This window comes from Eumetopias jubatus, unplaced genomic scaffold, assembly GCF_037043125.1.
Source record: "Eumetopias jubatus isolate StellerSeaLion01/CBP00866 unplaced genomic scaffold, mEumJub1_p1.0 scaffold_6, whole genome shotgun sequence".
NCBI lineage: Eukaryota > Metazoa > Chordata > Mammalia > Carnivora > Otariidae > Eumetopias > Eumetopias jubatus.
The window spans coordinates 115,297,223-115,316,344 of NW_028274812.1; the positions used below are offsets into that span (position 1 = coordinate 115,297,223).

At 46.1% G+C, this 19,122-nt stretch overlaps 1 protein-coding gene across 1 annotated transcript; it reads right to left on the reverse strand.

The window, feature by feature from the left end:
• Positions 1-2,871: 2,871 nt before the first annotated feature.
• Positions 2,872-8,160, reverse strand: PIM1 (Pim-1 proto-oncogene, serine/threonine kinase). The gene is made up of 6 exons (XM_028120579.2): positions 7,987-8,160; positions 7,773-7,879; positions 7,612-7,662; positions 7,154-7,520; positions 5,408-5,584; positions 2,872-4,426 (listed from the first exon to the last, which is right to left on the reverse strand). The coding sequence occupies exons 1-6, from the start codon at positions 8,066-8,068 to the stop codon at positions 4,269-4,271; spliced, it is 942 nt and encodes a 313-aa protein (XP_027976380.1). The 5' UTR covers positions 8,069-8,160; the 3' UTR covers positions 2,872-4,268.
• Between the last annotated feature and the right edge of the window lie 10,962 nt (positions 8,161-19,122).

A 19,122-nucleotide genomic window follows, 5' to 3' on the forward strand; every position in this document is an offset into this window, starting at 1 on the left:
CCTTCAGAGGCGCATCCTTCAGAGCCAGGTGAAATGGTGCTTCCTCTTCGAAGCCTTCCCAGATCACCTCAGCCAACGGCAGTAATAACTCCATCTCTTGCCTCCTATATGATAAACACAAATTTGTTCGTTACTTTTTAAAAATTTATCAGGGTGCCTGCATGGCTCAGTTGGTAGAACATGAGACTCTTGATCTCGGGGTCATGAGTTCGAGCCCCACACTGGGCTTGAGCCAACTTAAAAAAAAAAAAAAGGAATAATGCAAACGCCTTAATCTTTATCATCTAGCCTCTGAAATAAAGTATTGCCCAAATAATCGAAGACTCCTGTGCAGATACCCATCCCCAAATCATAGCCTCCCTTCCTCCTCCCCAGAGGTAATGACCCACCACCCTGACTCTGGAAATTTATTGCCCATTCCATCTTGGTACTTTGTTTTGTTTTGTTTTGTTTTGTTTTCCCATCAAGCACACGTGACCTTTACTGGACTGCAGCTGTGGCCACAGCCCGCCCCCCCCCCCCCAAGAGCACTAGGAACATGAACGAGGGGAGAGCGAGGAGTTGGGTCCGAAACTATAATCAGCGTGCATCTCAGTGTTGTGGGAACTCCGTCCAGGAAAACTCCAGCCAGAACTCAACAGAGCGAACTCCGGGCCAAAAGAGCATCTAAACAGTAATGGGAAAAGCCACCAGCAGCCACCACCCCCCCCCCCTTTCTCAGGAAGAAAGACCTCTTGGTACATGAGAGCTGCAGATCTAGGAGCCAACGACTGGGCTTCTAGGCATGGTTTGGTCATTCCGTGTCGGTGCAGCCTTGGGCAAGTGAATCAACGTCTCTGAGTCCGTTTTCTCCATTTATAAAAGGCAGGTAGTAATGACAGCAGTGGCCCTGAGTAAGGGGCTCTTATAGTGTTGCAAGGTCGTCCATGGCGGGACCGTGGGCGCCGGGAGCCGGCTCAGTGTCAGGGCCGCTCCTCTTGGCCCCACAACTTTTCCGCCACCCCATCTCGGTACTTTGACCACAGCTATATGCAACCCTAAGCAGGAGATGATAGTGTTTGTATGCAAGTAATACACCCGTTATTTAATTCCATCTTCCCAAAATCCAATCAAGGAATATCTCTATTTAGAGATTAGTCTCAGGGGGTCTAGGAACTTGTCCAAGGGATCCAGGCAATGGTGGTAGAATCAAAGCTTTAGAGTGAATCCCAAGCCAATGCTCATAACCTTCGCTCACCCCCTCCACACCCCCATTATTCCTGTGGCCATAGGCGTCTTAGTCATCGACTCCCTTTCCACACTAGATTGTCAGCTGCCAGTGACAAGAGACTAAATGTGTTTTCACCCTCCCCATACAACCCCTCATATCCTGCACCCATTAGGAGCACAATATGTATTTCTTCAAAGAGACACTGTCTTCCATCACCCCTAGCAGTCTCAAGAGGATGGGGAAACTGCCAGAAATTCACTTCAAGGGAGAGATGGGTGGGGCTTTGCAAGATTTCTTTAGAAGTTTGGAGCAACTTTTAAGTGTTCAAGTGTCAACTTTACTGGAAAGGATGAGGCATACAACACTCATGCTCCACGAGATTGGGAGTTGGTGTGTGTGCTTGGGTGGGGGTGGGGAGAAAAGAGGTGAGACTCAGGAAATCAGCCCCCAAAACCGAGAAATCCTTTCTCTCCTGCCTAGGGCTTGGGATCCAGTCCAAGCTTAAGGGTAGACAACGAGTGAGTGAGAAGTATTATGACCTGGCCCCTCCAGCAACCTAACAAAGACAGCCTCTGACCAGTGTCCCAAGGGTGTGTGCGTGCACCGAGGGGAGGGAGCACGCGGATGACCCACGAGGCAGGGAAGAACGTTAGAACTGCTGCTGAGGCTTATTTAGAAAAAAAAAAAAACATTTACTAATACTTAATATGCAAATTAACAGCAGCGGACCCTCCAACGTGCTGCCTATCAGGATGTATTTAGGCCATATGCACTAAGTGGATTCAGGTTCTGCCACCCGGTTTAAACTCTCACAGGGGCCCCTGGCTGGCTCAATCAGTAGAGCATGAGACTCTTGGTCTCGTGAGTTGGGAGCCCCACATTAGGGGTAGGGTCAACTTCAAAAAAATTAAAAATAAACTCACAAAAAGGACAAGGGCCTTCAATGGAATCCTGCAGAGAAATCACAGACTAAAAATACTGATCCCAGCACAAGCAGTAGGAAGATGGCAGAGCTAACATTTCATCTACTCCCATTATAAGCTCTGTAAAGCAAATGGAAGGGAAAACCCAGGTCTGCTTAGGTCAAAAACATTTCCACCCATCTGCTATTAATGACTCAACCCCACACTAAAGGTGAAGGGAACTTGAATAGGGAACCGAGAGTAATACAGGTTATCTGGTTTTTCAGTAAGCTGAACACGTGTCAAGTGTACGTGCCCAAAACGTTTTGCCGGTGGGAGAGACGGCAGCAGAAAGCTTCCAGTCAGTTTAGCAATAGAGCTGTTGGCTATTTGTAGGTCAGCTCTGCCCAACAGAACTTTCTGCAGTGATGGAAATGTTCTCTAGTCCCACTGCCCCTAGTCATTAAGTGGCTCTCCCATGAAATGTGCCCAGTGCAACCGGGAAACAGCCACACTTCCTGTTAGCGCAGCTCTAGAATTTGCATGGGGGGGAACAGAGGTTGGAACCCCGGGGCCCAATTCTGTCCACCCAAGATTGCCCCCCATCCCTACCCTTTGGCCACATTTTTACTTCAGAAAGGTGGCTATCCCAGGAAACCTGTTGAAGGAAACCAGATTTGGGCTTCAAGTTCTGTAGGCGCTTCCCAAGCTGTTCAGTATGAGCACGCCTCTGCACGGACAACACTTAAAAGCCTCAAGTTAAGACAAAAGGTTTTTATTCAAAAAACGCCAAGTATAAAAAAAAAAAAATAAGATCTCTTTTATTCCCCTGTACAGTATTTCACTCAGATAAAACCAGCAGGCTACATACTGCTCAAAACACAGCCCCAGAGAGGATCCGGAAGGCACACCATCCAGAACTGCTTTTCATATATTTATGCTATATACACCAGTCAGCAATGCCCCCCCCCCGCGCCCCACGGAACCCATCCCCACTCGGGGGGAGTCGGTAGGGGCCCCCCCGTGGCTGTCAGGGAGCTGTAGCAGCTGTCCTGCCTGAGTCCCGTCACCCGTCACCCATCACCCTACTAACAGAGCGAGCCCTCCCCGAAAGGTCCCCAAGTCAGAGGAGGAAAGGAGGAAAGAAAACTATGGCAGCAGCCGTGGAAGCTTGGAGCAGGAAGGGAACCAAATAAATAAATAAATAAATACATAACGTTGACCTCCAGATTAGAATGCGCATCTTTTCAAAAAAAAAAAAAAAACACCAAAAACAACAAAAAAAACAAAGGTAAAATAACTTAAAGGCAAAATTAAAAAAGATTAGATCAACTACAATCCTTTCGTACACTACCATGCCGACTGTACACACATTTACAGTTTTTCTGTTGTATTTGCATTGTTTGTGCATTGTGTGTGTGTGTGTGTATGTGTGTGTGAGGTCTTGGCTTTGAAACAGTTAAGTAAAAACCAAAAAGGAAGACCAGTTCACTCGGAGTTTTACTAAAGGAGGCAGAAAAAAAGGGCAGGTGGCTCAGCGTTTGGCCCTGTAGCCTCTTCCATGGCACCTTTCATATAAAGGATGGGGGGAGGGGGACAGGAGAGAAAAATAGGGAACCAAACCCAGGCAGATTTTTGGAGAAGCAGCAGGTAAAAGAGGCAAGTTCAAGTATTTCTCCCAGCACAGCCGGAGTCCCCACAGAAGGCACTCAGAAGAGTCAGAAGAGGCGACAGGGACTTAAAAATGGTGCTAGTCCTATCCCACCCCAACCCGTTTTCCCCCTACCCGACCCATCGCGGCATTCAGCAGAACTCGTGATGAAGGGAACAGTTCCATGGCAGGGTTCTGACCCCCCCCACCCCCACCCCCGGGGAGTTTGCAGAGCCCAGCAATGCTGGACGTCTGTGAGAAGGAGAGAGCATCTACGGGGGGATTTGAGGCCTACGACACCTGGAGTGCAGTCTCTTCCCCCCCCCACTGTTGGGAGGCAACCTCCAGGGGCCTGGGGTCTGGAATGAGTTGTAAATGTTGTTCCTGTTATCAAGCACTGTCCTGCTTGGACGAGAAGTATCACTGGTACTCGGGAAGCTGGAAACAGAAGCTTCCCCTCCCTCGAGGGTCTGATGGGGGAGGGGAGAACCTGCCAGAAAAGCTGCTATTTGCTAGGTCCTGGTGACAGGCTGTGCAGATGGATCTCAGCTGTTTCCTGGGGCAGGAGGACATCTTGCATCCATGGATGGTTCTGGATTTCTTCGAAGGATGGCCGATCTGATGGTCTCAGGGCCAAGCACCATCTAATGAGATGCTGACACTCTGCAGAAAACAAGACAGACAGAGGTTATGAATGACTCAACTTGTTTTTGCAATGCAAAGGTCTTGCTAATTTGCTTCCCAGGGGCCCACAAGTCTGGGGTCCAAAAGAGACCAGGAACCTTCTAGAACTCTTATTAATTCAATGGGAAGGTATTAACTAAGATCTGGATCCTCCAATCTGCTTTCAGCTAAAAAAAAAAAAAAAAAAAAGCTCCCCTCTTAAACCTGTGGTTTTCAAACTTCAATAGCTGGAGCCTTTCCCACAACACCCACTCACTAGAAATAGGAAGAATGATGACAAGGGATTTTGATGAGACATCAGTGAACATGATGAGGTGATTCAATTCACCTACAACTTACAAATATGAACACCACCCACAATGAGGTCACTGGAACCGCAATATTTAGAGTCTGCCTTAAGGGAGAAGGCTCAAAGAACCCTAAACTTTTCACTCCCTGGTAAAACAACCAGGAGTTGAGGAATAGGGACTGTTGGTACTTTAAAAAAAAAAACAAAAAAACCTTTCAGGGGCGCCTGGGTGGCTCAGTTGGTTGGGCGACTGCCTTCGGCTCAGGTCATGGTCCTGGAGTCCCCGGATCGAGTCCCGCATCGGGTTCCCTGCTCAGCAGGGAGTCTGCTTCTCCCTGACCCTCTCTTCCCTCTCGTGCTCTCTCTCTCTCATTCTCTCTCTCTCAAATAAATAAATAAAATCTTTAAATAAAACCTTTCATTGAAACCAGATGGGTCTTTTCTTAATATTCTCACACATGCTCTTTCGGTGACCTCTCAAAGAATGCTAAGTGCAAACCATTCAATCCCTGAGGGCCAGCGCTCCAGATTCATTAGCCTAGGACTGCTAAGCCAAGGGCTGTGGCATCCCCTGGAGAGGTGAAGCTCCCCAGAATTCAGAGACTGTCCCCTGAGGACTAACTGCCTTGTGATTCCTGCTTCTCCTCAACAGGGGGCTTCCCAAAAGTTACCTGAAGAGACCCTCTGCCTGAAGAAAACTTGGCCCCTGATGATCTCCTCATCGTGCTCAAAAGGAATATCTCCACAGACCATATCATACAGCAGGATCCCCAGAGACCAGACAGCCGCCGACCTGCCATGGTAGCGATGATAGCGGATCCACTCTGGAGGACTATACACTCGGGTCCCTGTGAGCCGGGGGAACAGAAAAGGAAAACACACTTGTAGCAAAAATAAAACAAAGCAATTCACATACTCAGTGGTATACTGATTGACGACTCCTTAAAACAAAACAAAACAGAACACCCCTCTCCTTCTCCCAGGACAGGAGCTGTGCTAACTTCATTTTCCCCCTAGGCTAAAAGGAGTGGATGAGTGGCTTATAGCATCTCTCCAAACCAAAGCTTACCCACCCACCTCCCTACCAGTCCAGACCATAAACCAAAATTCTTCATAAAACTGCTCCAAGAAACAAACAGGGCTGGCCACAAACCCAAAGCCTGAGGCGTGTATTTGGTAGGACCACCCACAATGGGATGAAGGGATGAATGTCTACACACAATCAAGGGAGGTATCCCACAGACCATCCTTAAACTGCATTAAGGTGGCCCAGGTGTCTGGGTGAGATTCTCCTCTCAGATACGATCCAGTCGAGGGCACTTACACAATATACTGCGTATCTTAAGTCAGGGTGCCCTTTAGGAGGCTTCCTCCCCACCCTATGCGTGCAGAGGCAGATACCCACACCCTCTCTCCCCCCCTCACTGGTAAGGTAGAGCTGCAGAGCGGGTTTCAGACCACGTGATTCCTGTTTACAAACTTTGGGTTGTAAAAAAAAAAAAAAAGTGGGGGCCATCCCGCTTGTGCTCACCAGGGGGCAGCAAAGACTCCGAGGAAAAACAAGGGAGGACCCGGCCAGCCATTAACTGTTAAATACAAAAAAATGCAGCCCAACCCAGCGTCCTCCAAGGGCAAATAAACACAAACCACAAGCCCCAGTCACAAGTTTTGAAAGGCTGTCGTTTGTTAGGTTAAGCTGCTCAGATGATGACCCACCCTCCTTTGCTTTGATCTCAGGCTCTCTATTCCATCTTTTCTGAAAGAACCCGCTCCAAGCCCCTCCCTAGGATAGGTTTTCATCCTCTCTGAGGAGACACCCAACTAATTTTCAAACCAGCAAGAGATCTTATTTCACAACATTCATTCCCGACTCCCTCACCCCGCAACGCCAAAAAATAAAAAGCTCAACAAAAATATTTATTGAAACTGTTTCTATTCCTTTATCCGTCCCTAGATCAAAGGGGAGAAAAACTGCAGCTCTACAAACTAACCTTACAGAAAACTCCTTTAGAACACAAAACAAAAATTACAAAACCGGCATCAATTTTCATCTCTCCCGCCCTCTCCTCCCTACCCCCCCCAATCCTTTTACTGGCGGGGAAACTGGGTCAGACTTCAGAAATCTGGGCTACGGCCGGTTGCCCACAACCTCTTATTCATCGGGAAAGCTTGGAACCCACTGAATTCCACTTAAAAAATAAAATCATGCCAGAAACATGACAGGTTCAGCTGGCTGGAAATCTCCGGCTCTACTACGCTGGGAAGCTCTCCTTCGCCCCACCCCTGCTAGCATCGAGCCAGACGGCCCGATGACCTTTACAAAGGGCCGGAGAGGGAAGCCGGCCGAGGCCTCCAGGCAAGGCCAAGTCACCTGGGTAGGTTCCCCCACCGGCAGCTCCCCCCCAGGCCTGGCTCACCGTCGAAGTCCGTGTAGACGGTGTCCTTGAGCAGCGCCCCCGACCCGAAGTCGATGAGCTTGAGCTCGCCGCGATTGAGGTCGATGAGGATGTTCTCGTCCTTGATGTCGCGGTGGAGTACCCCGCAACTGTGGCAGTGTCGCACAGCCTCCAACACCTGCCAGAAGAAGCTGCGGGCCAGCTCCTCCTGCAGGGCCCCCCTTTCCGTGATAAAGTCGAAGAGGTCTTGCACCGGCTCGGGCCTCTCCAGGATCAAGACGAAACTGTCGGGCCTCTCGAACCAGTCCAAGAGCCTGATGACGCCGGAGAAGCCCGAACTCACCTTCTTCAGCAGGACCACTTCCATGGGCACTCGGGTGCCATTGGGCTGCAAGGGCGAGGGGGCTGCCTTAGTGCGGGAGTCGGAGGGTGCCCCTCGTCCCACCCATCCTAGGGGTCGCTCCCTCCAGGGCACTCACCAGTTCTCCCCAGTCGGAAATCCGGTCCTTCTCCACGTGCTTTATGGCCACCTGAAACCCCCCCCCAAAAGAGTCTCCATGAGATCCTCACGCCGGGGCCAAAGCAGACCCGGGCGCCCCCCTGCCCAGCGCGCCCTCCCCACGGCGGGGCGCCCACTCACCGGCAAGTTGTCGGCGACACGGATGCCTGAGTAGACCGAGCCAAAGCCGCCGCTGCCCAGTAGCGGACCCACCTGGTACTGCGACTCCAGGGGCTCCTTCTCCTTGCCTAGGAAAGGGGGAGGCACAGGGGACTCAGTGCCGGCCCGCGAGCCCCCAACTCTCACCCTGGGGGTCCAGCCGCCTCGCCATCCCGGACTGGGGGGGGGCGCTCACCGGGCGCCAGCTTGGTGGCGTGCAGGTCGTTGCAGGGCGCGGCGCGCAGGTGGGCAAGCGAGTTGATTTTGGACAAGAGCATCCCCACCTCCAGGGTGTCGGCGTAGGAACTGTGTCTGGAGGAGCTGCAGCAGGAGCTGGGGCTGGGGTTGTGTCGGTGGCTGTGCCTAAGGCTGGGGCTGAGGCTGCGGGTGGCGTTGCGGCTGCGGCTGCGGCTGGCGCGGAAGGCCGAGGGCGAGTCGGAGGACGACTGGGGGCGCTGCGGGCGCTGGCGGCTGGCGGACACGCCGGCGGGGTCAGGCAGCGCCGAGGGCGGCGGGGTGGGTGGCTCGTGGGGCTCGTGCGGCAGCGCCGCGGCACTGGGAGCTTATAGCTGCTGCTGCTTCTGCCGGTCCCGCCACCGCCGCCGCCACTGCCGCCAAGTCCTCTCGGGCCTCCTCCGCCACCGCGGCCGCTGCAGCAGACGCCCGGCTCGCCCAGCCGCCAGGAGTAAAGGGGCGGAGCGCGCCGGCGGGTGGGGGGGCGCGCGGGCGGGCGGGGATGGGGCGGGGCCTCTCCGGGAGGCCTAGGCGGGGAGCCCGGCTGCCGGGCCGGAGGAGGGAGGAGAGGGGGTGGGGAAGCGGCGGGACAGGGCGACTCCCCTCGGCCCCCGCCCCGCGCGCTCCGTCGCCGCGCCCCGGCCCCGCCCCCGCCGGCCCGTCTCCAGCCAACCAGAAGCCGACTGATCTGCATAACGCGACGCGCCACGCCCACGCCCCGCCCCGCCTTCGCGGTCAGAATGGTCTCTACGCCGCCACGACGTGGCGGGAAGGAAAAGGCGCCAAAATGGAGGGGGAGGGGCGCGGGGCGTGAGGGGAGGCGGGAGCTGGGTGTCTAGCGGCGAGGGAGGAAGGATGGGGAGGGGCGTATCGATTCAAACCCAAACAATAACAAAGCCATCAAAGGCCGCCCGAGGCCGGCTCTGCGGCTCTCTGTTTCTCGGAGGTTTTTGGGTCAAGGGCTCGAGCTGGAGCATAACAAGTTACGCAGAGACGACGGGCGTCGGTGTGTCAGGCGGGGAGACCGGGCGGCCGGCGCGCCGGGGTGTGAGGGACTGGGGGGGAGAGGGGGGAATGCCGACGAGGGTGGTCCTTCTGTGTGACTCAGACCCGAGACCTCCAAGTCGGCTTGGGCGTGTTCACGAGGCGCTGTGGGCTCGGGTTGGGTCCTCGGGGGTTGTGTGCTGGGGGCGCGTGGGGGGCGACGGATCTGCAAGATGTGAGTCACGGCGGTTTCACCGAGGGAGTGGAGGTGTCGCAGGCCTGGAATAAAACTGGGGGAGAGCTCGGCGTATTCGGGGGAGGGGTCCAGATCTCGGTTCTTACAGCTGGTGAAAAAATCAGCCCCCAGATTCTCAAGCCGACGTTTATGTAAAAAATGCAGAAAAGTACCAGTGAATCCTGATTCCTAAGAAGTGGTGTGTTAAGAGTGCCCGGTAAAGAGGAATCACGAAACAAATGTTCGTATTACGATGCCAGATGCTGTCTCAGCCCCTTCTGTGAGGGCGGGAGAGAGGAAAATTCCTCCTGTAAAACGAGGGTGGGAGGGTGCGCTTGATTTAATCAGAGTTTTCACGTTGTATTCACCTTTTCATCAGCCTGTTATTACCAGTCTGGCAATACTAGCAATTATTGGCTGCACCGAGTCTTGTCTCAAAGGAAATCCCCCCACTCTCTGCCCCACCATGGAAATAACACGGAAAACTGGCCAATTCCACTTCATCCTTTGTCCTTTTAAACTTCATGTAGAGTTGATAACGACGTGTGAAATGAGTAAATTAAAATTCTGTGTAATCCATAAATTGAATTGTCAGGGGCCTAAGTAACTGAAAGCCTACTGCGTCCCATTTTAATATTTTTCAAGTTCCTACCACTTAAAGGAGAAATGAGGTTCCGGGATCTGTCATAGCTGCAATCATTAATGAATTTAAATGCTTCATTGAAAGTTTTCTACAGTGCTCTTTTTATAAAGATGTGCCCAGATATTTTACAGCTTTTAGGACTCTATCTTATAAAATACTACATCTAACTTTTGTTTGTGTACTATGGACTAACTCTCATTTTTGATAACTGGGAGAAAACCCAAGAGAACAAGAATTATTCCCTTTTTGCAGATAGGAAAATGAAACATAAGTAGGATGACAGAGGGTCACACAACAGCTGAAGGAGGAAGAGATGAAATGACCCAAATTCAACTCAGAGTATTCAAAGGTTTCCTGTTATCAGGGTCTAAAGCTGTCCTTGGTACTGAGTAAGACATCAAGTGGAAGTGTATGTGACCCAGCACTTCCAATCCCCTTTACCCTCCCTCTGCTTTTTCAAGCCCTGCTGGACCATCCCCACATGCTCCCACTCACCTAGCACTTTCCAGACATTCTGCCTTTGCAGAGTCATTCATCCTGTTCTGAGGATGCCCTCACCTCTTCACTTTTAATTAAAGCCTTTCCAGCCTTCAGGAGGACCTGATTGTTAAATAACTCCAAGCATTCTTCACCGTCCACTCCACTCATCCGACAGTCATGGGTTTGGCTTTTTATTAAATCTTTGTTAATTAACTTTTTTTATTTAAAGATTTTTATTTATTTATTTGACAGAGAGAGAGACAGCAAGAGAGGGAACACAAGCAGGGGGAGTGGGAGAGGGAGAAGCAGGCCTCCCATCGAGCAGGGAGCCCGATGTGGGACTCGATCCTGGGACCCTGGGATCACGACCTGAGCCGAAGGCAGATGCTTAACGACTGAGCCACCCAGGCGCCCGTTAATTAACTTTTCAATTATTTATACCTTGTTTTCCTATTCCTTGACGTATACTTCTGTTGTCCAACATTTCTTGGACAACATGTGTACTGAAGGGGAAGACCAAAATGAGTCCCAACAAAAAGGTCATGATTAAAGTCAATTTATACCAAATTGAAGTGAATTAAGCGGACTTGGACAAAATAAAGGAAAGGTTAGGAGCAAGGGGTTTAACCTGGTTAGTCTGCTTTCAAATCTGGGATCTGGCACCTACTAGTTATGTGACATTCATCAAGTTACTTAACCTTTCTTTTCTTTTCTTTCTTTTTTTTTAAGTTACTTAAACTTTCTAAGCTTTAGACTCTAAATGAAGATAATAGCACCCACCTCATAGGGCTGTTGTAAGGAGCAAATAAAAGTCTGCATGTAAAGCACATAGCCTAGCACAGAGTTCTAATAAATATGAGCTGTGATTGCAGTAATGATGATTGTGATCGTGACAATAATGATTTTGGAATGGTCTTGCACCTTGGAGGTTCCAAAGGTGAAATATTAGGTATATCACTTGATTGTAATCATCCCGGGAGAGAATGTGATTCAAAATAATTGTGTACATTAAATCAAGTTCAACCTTTTTCACTTTCTCTAGATCTTTGTAGGGCTAAATATTTAATTAGGTAGAGCTAAAGTGATTAACATTTAATATGCCTGCTTTATATGGTGGCTGCTTCACAGTTGGAAGTTACAAAACATGGACCTTGCTTGGCAAAGAGCTTTTATTTACTTAAAACTGCTTTTAAAGATAATTATTAAACATTCAAGTATATTTTGCGTTAAAATTACTCTTCGAAGGTAGGGAACTTGATGTTTTTATTCATCAAAATGTAGTTCTAATAATAAAAACAATCACTGGCTTTGCTGTTTCAAAGAATCTAACAAAGAATCAGAAAAACCATGCTAATAATTAAATGACAAGTGCTTTTGGAAACATAAGGGCCACAATCATGCTTACAATTCTCTGGAAAGGGAAGAATTTGTTAATGTCAATTTGAACAATAGCTACATTAGTCCTTAGGTGGTTTTCGTATCCCACCTGATACAGATTTAATCAAGTCATTGTCAGAGAAATGACTTAAGCAATTTCTGTAATCCCAGAAGTTTAGAAGTTTGAAAGGGGTGCCTGTTCCCTTTTTTAAAGTACCTCTGAGTCTAGTGGATGCACTCATATAATAAGTAGGTCTGTATAGCATTTTCTCTATAAGCTATTTGCAATTAATCGGGTGGAAATAATTTGGATCTGCATCTCTTATTTCCTAAAAACAGAATTACTGTATTTTTTTTTTATTGAAGTGTGGTTTGCACACAATGTTACCTTAGTTTCAGGTGTACGAATTACTGTATTTTTTTTTAAAGTTTAACTGTAAAACATTCACCATTATTTTTTATTTTACTCCTCGTTTGGTGAAATAAAAAGAAAGGAGAAAATTTGGAGAAAGCCATCTGCTTCCTATACCTTAAAAATAACTCCAATTACCTCAACAGTTGTAAGGTTATTTAGAAAAATTTAAATTTCACATATAGTTCATATGTGTGGAGTATGTGTAAAAATCCACTACAAACTGTAAGACATGGAACAATCTCAATTTTAAAAGACTGAAGTAAAACCTCTTTTTAAAGTTGAAATAATCATGGTAGTGGTGGACAGCTAGGAAATCCAGAGTGTCCCAACTTCAGAAGGCTCAGGGAATCTAGGCAGTCAAGTTAGAACTGGTTCTTGTCCTTGATAAGATGTGACATTTGTTTCAAGTTTATAAATCTCTTAGTTTTCAGTTTCCTCAGCAAAGCTGAAGCAAGTGTTTTTATTATCTGGCAAAGTATATTTAAGTTCATTACCAATTCATTTTTTTAAAAGAAATAAACATAACCTAGATTTATTTTTGGAATTTTACATATTCACTGAAAATTCGAGTAAAAATAATTAATATTTATTGAAGGCACTGTACACAAAGATTTTATAGTTCCTGAGTATTTACTCGATAGGTAAAAACAAAAAGGAGTAGCTAAGAATGTATAAAGACTACAGAAAGCTTGGAGACTGTTACAAAATACCTTATTAGAAGACTAGGAAAATGTATGCCTCAGATCAAAAAGACCAGGCACATGAATAAAAACCCTGCATGTCTAACTGATGAAGAAAAGAGGCCATCATGTGTGGTGTGTGTGTATGTGTGTGTGTGCATGTGAGAGAGAGAGAGAATGTCATACATTTGGATTTTGGAGAGAGGATCATCTGCCATCTTTTAAAAAGAATTAAATTGCTGATGTAAAACTTGGAAAAGCCACAGAGTTCATCTAGGTAAATGAAAAAAATTGCTTTGATTTCGTGATAGGAGCACCTGGATGGCTCAGTTGGCTAAGCGTCTGCCTTCTGCTAAGGTCATAATCCCGGGGCTCTGGGATTGAGCCCCACTCTTGGGCTACCTGCTCAGCGGCGGCGGGGGGGTCCTACTTCTCTCTCTGTACCCCCCACCCCAGCTCATGCTTGCACTCTCTCTCTCTGAAATAAAATCTTAAAAAAAAAAATTCCGTGATACATCTTGTTAAGCCCTCAAAAAGATGCCAGTGAAAACATGTTTATTGTATATCTTATTTGTCATTTAATAGTAAACAACCTTACTTTTCTGTATGTGTTCAGTCTCTACAACTAGATTATAAACATATTAAAGGCAGAAACCACCCTTTCATTGAACATAAAGGCTAAGTGCTGAGCATGGGTTTGGATACAGCCAACATTAACTGAGCATCAAAGATGTCCTAGGCATTTTTATAAGTACTTTCTGTGGATCCTCATATAAATTTTATGGCATGAGCAGTTTTACTATCCTCACTGGCTTACAGATAAACAGAAACTAAGAGAAGTAATTTGCCCAAGGCTATGTGGCAGATCCGGCTCCTACCCACCATGACATTCCACTTTTCCAAGGAACACGAGATGAGTTTAAGGAATTTAACAAGGTGTTCTATGATTAAATTCTGAGAGTATCATCTACAGGGGCAGGGTGCAGAGGAGGTGGAAGTCAAGGAAGGCTCCATGAGGATGTGGAACTTAATGTGGACCTTAAAGGATGAATAAGATATGAACAGGTAGAGAGAGGGAATGGGCTGAGTAGTCAGGAATTGAAGCAAAAGATTCTCAGTATTTTGTTCTTTTGCATTCCCTATAATGTGAGAAATGAATGAATAAAAGTTTTTTTAAATAAATCAGGGGCGCCTGGGTAGTGCAGCCGGTTAAGCATTGGACTCTTGGTTTCAGCTCAGGTCATGATCTCAGAGTCCTGGGATCAAGCCCTGAGCTGGACTCTGCACTCAGAGCAGAGTCTGCTTGAGATTCTCTCTCCCTCTCCCTCTGCCCCTCCTGCTCATACTCTCTCTCTCGAAAATAAATAAACAAATCTTAAAAAAAAAAAGTTTCTTTAAATAAATCAAAAGCAGAACGCCAGAGGGAGAAATCAGTAGGAACTCCTGATGTCACAATGCAGAAGGTGAAAGGGAGAGATGAAACAGATGTAGACTTTATTTCAGTCTTTACTGAAGAAGAAACTAGGAAGATTCTCTTCAAATCATCTCTTGAAGCTAATGGTTTAGGAATGGCTTATGCTGTGGCTAACACGTAGGGTGTTCAAGATCCAAATAACAAAGAAGACATGAATTAACATGATTGGATGAAATCCACTGGATAATTTGGAGAAACTTACATTTTCAACATACACTTCCTCTTTTCCAACTCTGTTTTAGTTCTCTTTCTTAGGTTGGGTGCTAAAACAAACACGGAAAGCTCAACACAGCCAAACACAGAGCTGTACTACAAACATGGAACGATTTTTTATGGCCCTCAATGTATAACTTTGTCAAAGATTCTTTGTAATGTCTAAGTAAAGTCTTGCTCACTCTAGGATGAGCTGTGTTGTCCTCTTTTTTTTTTTAAAGAGCTATTTATTTATTTATTTTTAGAGAAGAGGGGAGAGAATGAGCATGAGTGGGGGAGGGGCAGAGGAAGAGGGAGAGAAAATCTTACGCAGACCACACTGAGCGTTGAGCCCGATGCAGGGCTTATTCTCATGACCCTGAGATCAGGGCCTGAGCCAAACCAAGAATTGGTCGCTCAACTGGCTGCACCACCCAGGTGCCCCAGCTATGTTGTCCTCTTTACAGAAATGATGTTACTGGGGCGCCTGGGTGGCTCAGTTGGTTAGGCGACTGCCTTCGGCTCAGGTCATGATCCTGGGGTCCCAGGATCGAGTCCCACATCGGGTTCTCCCTGCTCAGCGGGGGGTCTGCTTCTCCCTCTGACCCTCTTCCCTCTCATGCTCTCTGTCTCTCATTCTCTCTCTCAAATAAATAAATAAAATCTTTTAAAAAAAAATGATGTTACTTTCCCCTGGATAGGTTAAGTTTGCTTCTGTATTCAGTGATTCTACTTTATTAGAGAGATATTCACTCACTAAATGAGAATCAAACTCATCACTGGCAGTCCTTAGGGTTATCTCTGAAGTCACTCTTAGGAACGGGAATTATATTGGCAAAGAGCCAGTCCTCTTGTGAAGAGCTATAAAGGCAATGCAGATTGCATACTTTGCCCAGATTACATACATAAGCCCAAATTCAGTCTATACTTTCTAACTGACTCAAGTCCATTTGGACTTCTTGCAGTTTTTCCTGATCTTCCAGTCAATAGTTCTTAAACTCACAGCAATTATTTGTACTAGTGATCTGACACAATCATATTCTTTTATCTAAGCATTGACTGTCACCACAGCATCATCTTGAAGAGCAGCAAGCATTGATTGTCTGCCATGAAAGAACCCATGTTTCCCCAATGAAAGCATAAGCTCTTCAAGTGCAGAGACTATATTATAAACTATTTAAGACCAGGCACCACCCTTTGGGAGGTCCTAAACAGGTAATTTTTTAAAAACTAAATTGAATTAAACCCAAAAGAGAATATGTAAGATCCTGTGAATTTCCCCTATCTTAATCTTTGCCCCTGCCACTTTTTACTATATGTTATAATGAAAAGACAAGTGGCTATTTGCTCTTTGGAGAATACAGACTTCGGAGTAAATCTTTGCCTTTCTCAGAAAGGCACTATTTTCCCCTAAAGATCTATTCACTTACTTTGGGGGGGGGGGCGCAGAAGAAGAGAGAGAGAATCTCAAGCAGACTCCCCGCTGAGCACAGAGCCCAATGTGGGGCTCAAACCCATGACCTTGAGATCATGACCTGAGCTGAAACCAAGAGTTGGATGCCCAACTGACTGAGCCACCCAGGCACCCCTCTCAGAAAAGCACTTTTATAAATTAAGATTGCCAGGTTCCTAAACCAAAGGCTTAGAGAAGTAGGTACAGTCAAATGTATAAAGGTAACATCTATTATTAATCAAGCATTTACTATGTGCTAAGCACTATTGTAATTAATCACTGTATGTGCCATATATATGGCACATACATATTATGTATCATAGATACTCATATGACACATATATTTATATTTTTTTCTTTAATCCTCTTAATTATTATACGCAGGAAGTTACATAACTTGTCCAAGGTCCACAGGTGAGAGAGTCACAAGCTATAATTCATGGAACATATGCTGATTAAGAGGATAGACAATGTTAGGGGCAGCTCTTTGTGCATTAGAGGTGATGCTCAAAGCACAGAGTGCCATGAGCCAGATTAAATAAAATCAGGAAGCAAGGTAATGAATGGAAAGACAATGGAATCAGTGGATAATTTCCTTCAATATTGTGCCCAAAGACAAGTGAGTGGGGATTGAAACAATGTTGAAAGTCAACCCTGTGAGTGAGTGGTGGTGGCAAAGTGGAATGGCTGCTGAAAACCAGAGCTTCTGACAGCTAAGCTTCTTTGGTAAGGGTTAGTCTTAGGGTAAGGGGAAGCTATCACGTTTATAGAAATGAGACAAGAATCTCTTGTGTCTTGCATTGGTATTGAGTGATTCAGTCAATTAGTCAATAGACATTCACTGAACAGCTACTATGTTCAAAGTACGGTGTTAAGTAACACCAAGATGCATAGAGACAAAAGGTATAGTCCTAGTTCCTGTTTAAGGATCTTTTTATCCTGATAAGGTAAGATAGAGAATCATAAAGATTGAGTTGTAGGGAAACTTAAATATCTTCTCATATAATCTTTTTAGTTTTCCAGATGACCAAAACCAAATCTCAGAGACAGGAACTTTGCCAAAGTTCCCATAGCACTTTCAGAGCAAAGATAGAGCCCAGGCTTGATTGCTACCCCCAGGCACTTTCTCTTTTCTTATAGAGATATAATTAGTAATAAAAGGTAGTATTTACCAAGTAGCAAATTAATGGTATAGACAATGCACTGCTTCTTAACATAATATGTTTCCAAGGTCAAGGTCTCAATGCTAAAACTTTTTCTGGGTAATTTTCAGGTGCAAAGGGACTTTCCCAGTTGTCTCCTCAGCTGTTTTAGCATGAAAACAGAAAATGGCCCCTCCTCTGTGCCCTCTGAGCACCTGCGCCATCTCAATCGTATATGTCATGTGTGATCGTGATATGTCTTGCTCAGTAGTTCTGAAAGTATGTGGTCTCTCCAGACCAGCAGCACCTGGAAACTTGGTAGAAATGCAAATTCTTGGGCCCACTCCAGAACCACTGAATCAGAAACTCTAGGGGCAGGGTCTAGTGATCTGTATTTTAAGAAGCCCTCCTGATGCCATTGATGTGTTTTTGAGCTTGAGACCTATGGTCTCTAAATGGCTCTTCAGAGAGATTGTGAGCTCCTGGAAGGCAGGGACTGTTCTCCACAGTTTTGTTTTTCTTAGCTTAGTACCAATTTTTCAGCATAGTGGGTGTTCATAAATATTTCTTAAACAACTATAGGAATGAACATGGTAAGGCAAGATAAAAGGCATGGTAAGCATACACTTATGCACCTCTCTTCACGTAATGATTAGCACCTTTAGTTCACCTTATGTTATGGGCTAAATAGTGTCTCCCCCACCTCAAAATTCATATGTTGAGCTCCTAACCTCCCGGTACCTCAGAATGTGTATTTGGAGATAAGACCTTCAAAGAGGTAATTAAGGTAAAATGAGGTCATATGGGTGAGCCCCAGTTCAATGTGACTAGTGTCCTTATAAGAAGAGATAAGGACCAAAAAAAAAAAAAAGAGAGAGAGAGAGAGAGAGAGAGAAGTAAGGACCTAGGGACAGAAGGAAGACCACATGAAGCCAAAGAAAGGAAGAGAGCCATCTCCAAGCCAAAAAGAGAGGCTTCAGAAGAAACCAACACTGTCAACACCTTGATCTGAGATTTCTGATCTCCAGAATCGTGAGAAAAATGAATTTTTGTTGCTTAAGCCACCAGATTATGGTACTTTGTTATGACAACCTTAGACAACTAATTTGCTTTTATTTATTTATTTTTTTAAGATTTTATTTATTTATTTGACAGAGAGAGAGACAGCAAAAAAGGGAACACAAGCAGGGGGAGTGGAGAGGGAGAAGCAGGCTTCCCACTGAGCAGGGAGCCCGATGTGGGGCTCGATCCCAGGACCCTGGGATCATGACCCGAGCCAAAGGCAGACGCTTAACCGACTGAGCCACCCAGGTGCCCCTAATTCGCTTTTTTAATAATTTAATTTAATTTATTTTTTAAGGAAAACCTACCCTCATCGTGGGACTTGAACTCACAACCCTGAGATCAAGAGTTGCATGCTCTGCTGACTGAGCCAGCCAGGTGCCTCTCACCTAATATGCTTTGTAAAAATTTACAAAAATATTGGCTCTGAAATCCAGGAACTCCCATCCAAGCCTATGACAAGACAATCTTATTTTTAGATGACTCTATAACCATCTTTAGATGTTAACCATTAAATTGTTTGTTTAAGAAATTACTCTTTCATGCTCAATATGAGCACAGATTTTGGAGTCAGACAGAGATGGGTTTCAATCCTGACTCAGCCACTTAGAAGTTGTGTAATCTTAACCTCTAAAGACTCAGTTTCCTTGTCTGTAATTTGGGGCTAATAATAGCTCCCTCCTAGACATAACTCAATAATTGGCAAGTGTATCGTAGGCACTCAGTATATGGTGACTTAAAAATGGTAATTAACCAAATTGTTCAGACTGGACTTCTCTGAGAGATAGGATTACAGCAAAATTTTACAGTAATGCTTGAAGCGGTTTAACAAACATAGTGCTATGGTGCCTCTTTAGAAGACTATATAAAATGACAGATTAAGTATTTTTCAAGAGTATTTGAAGAGTCATGGGGAATAAAAGGCTAAGAATGTCTGGAATGCAGTAGGAAGAGGCAACAC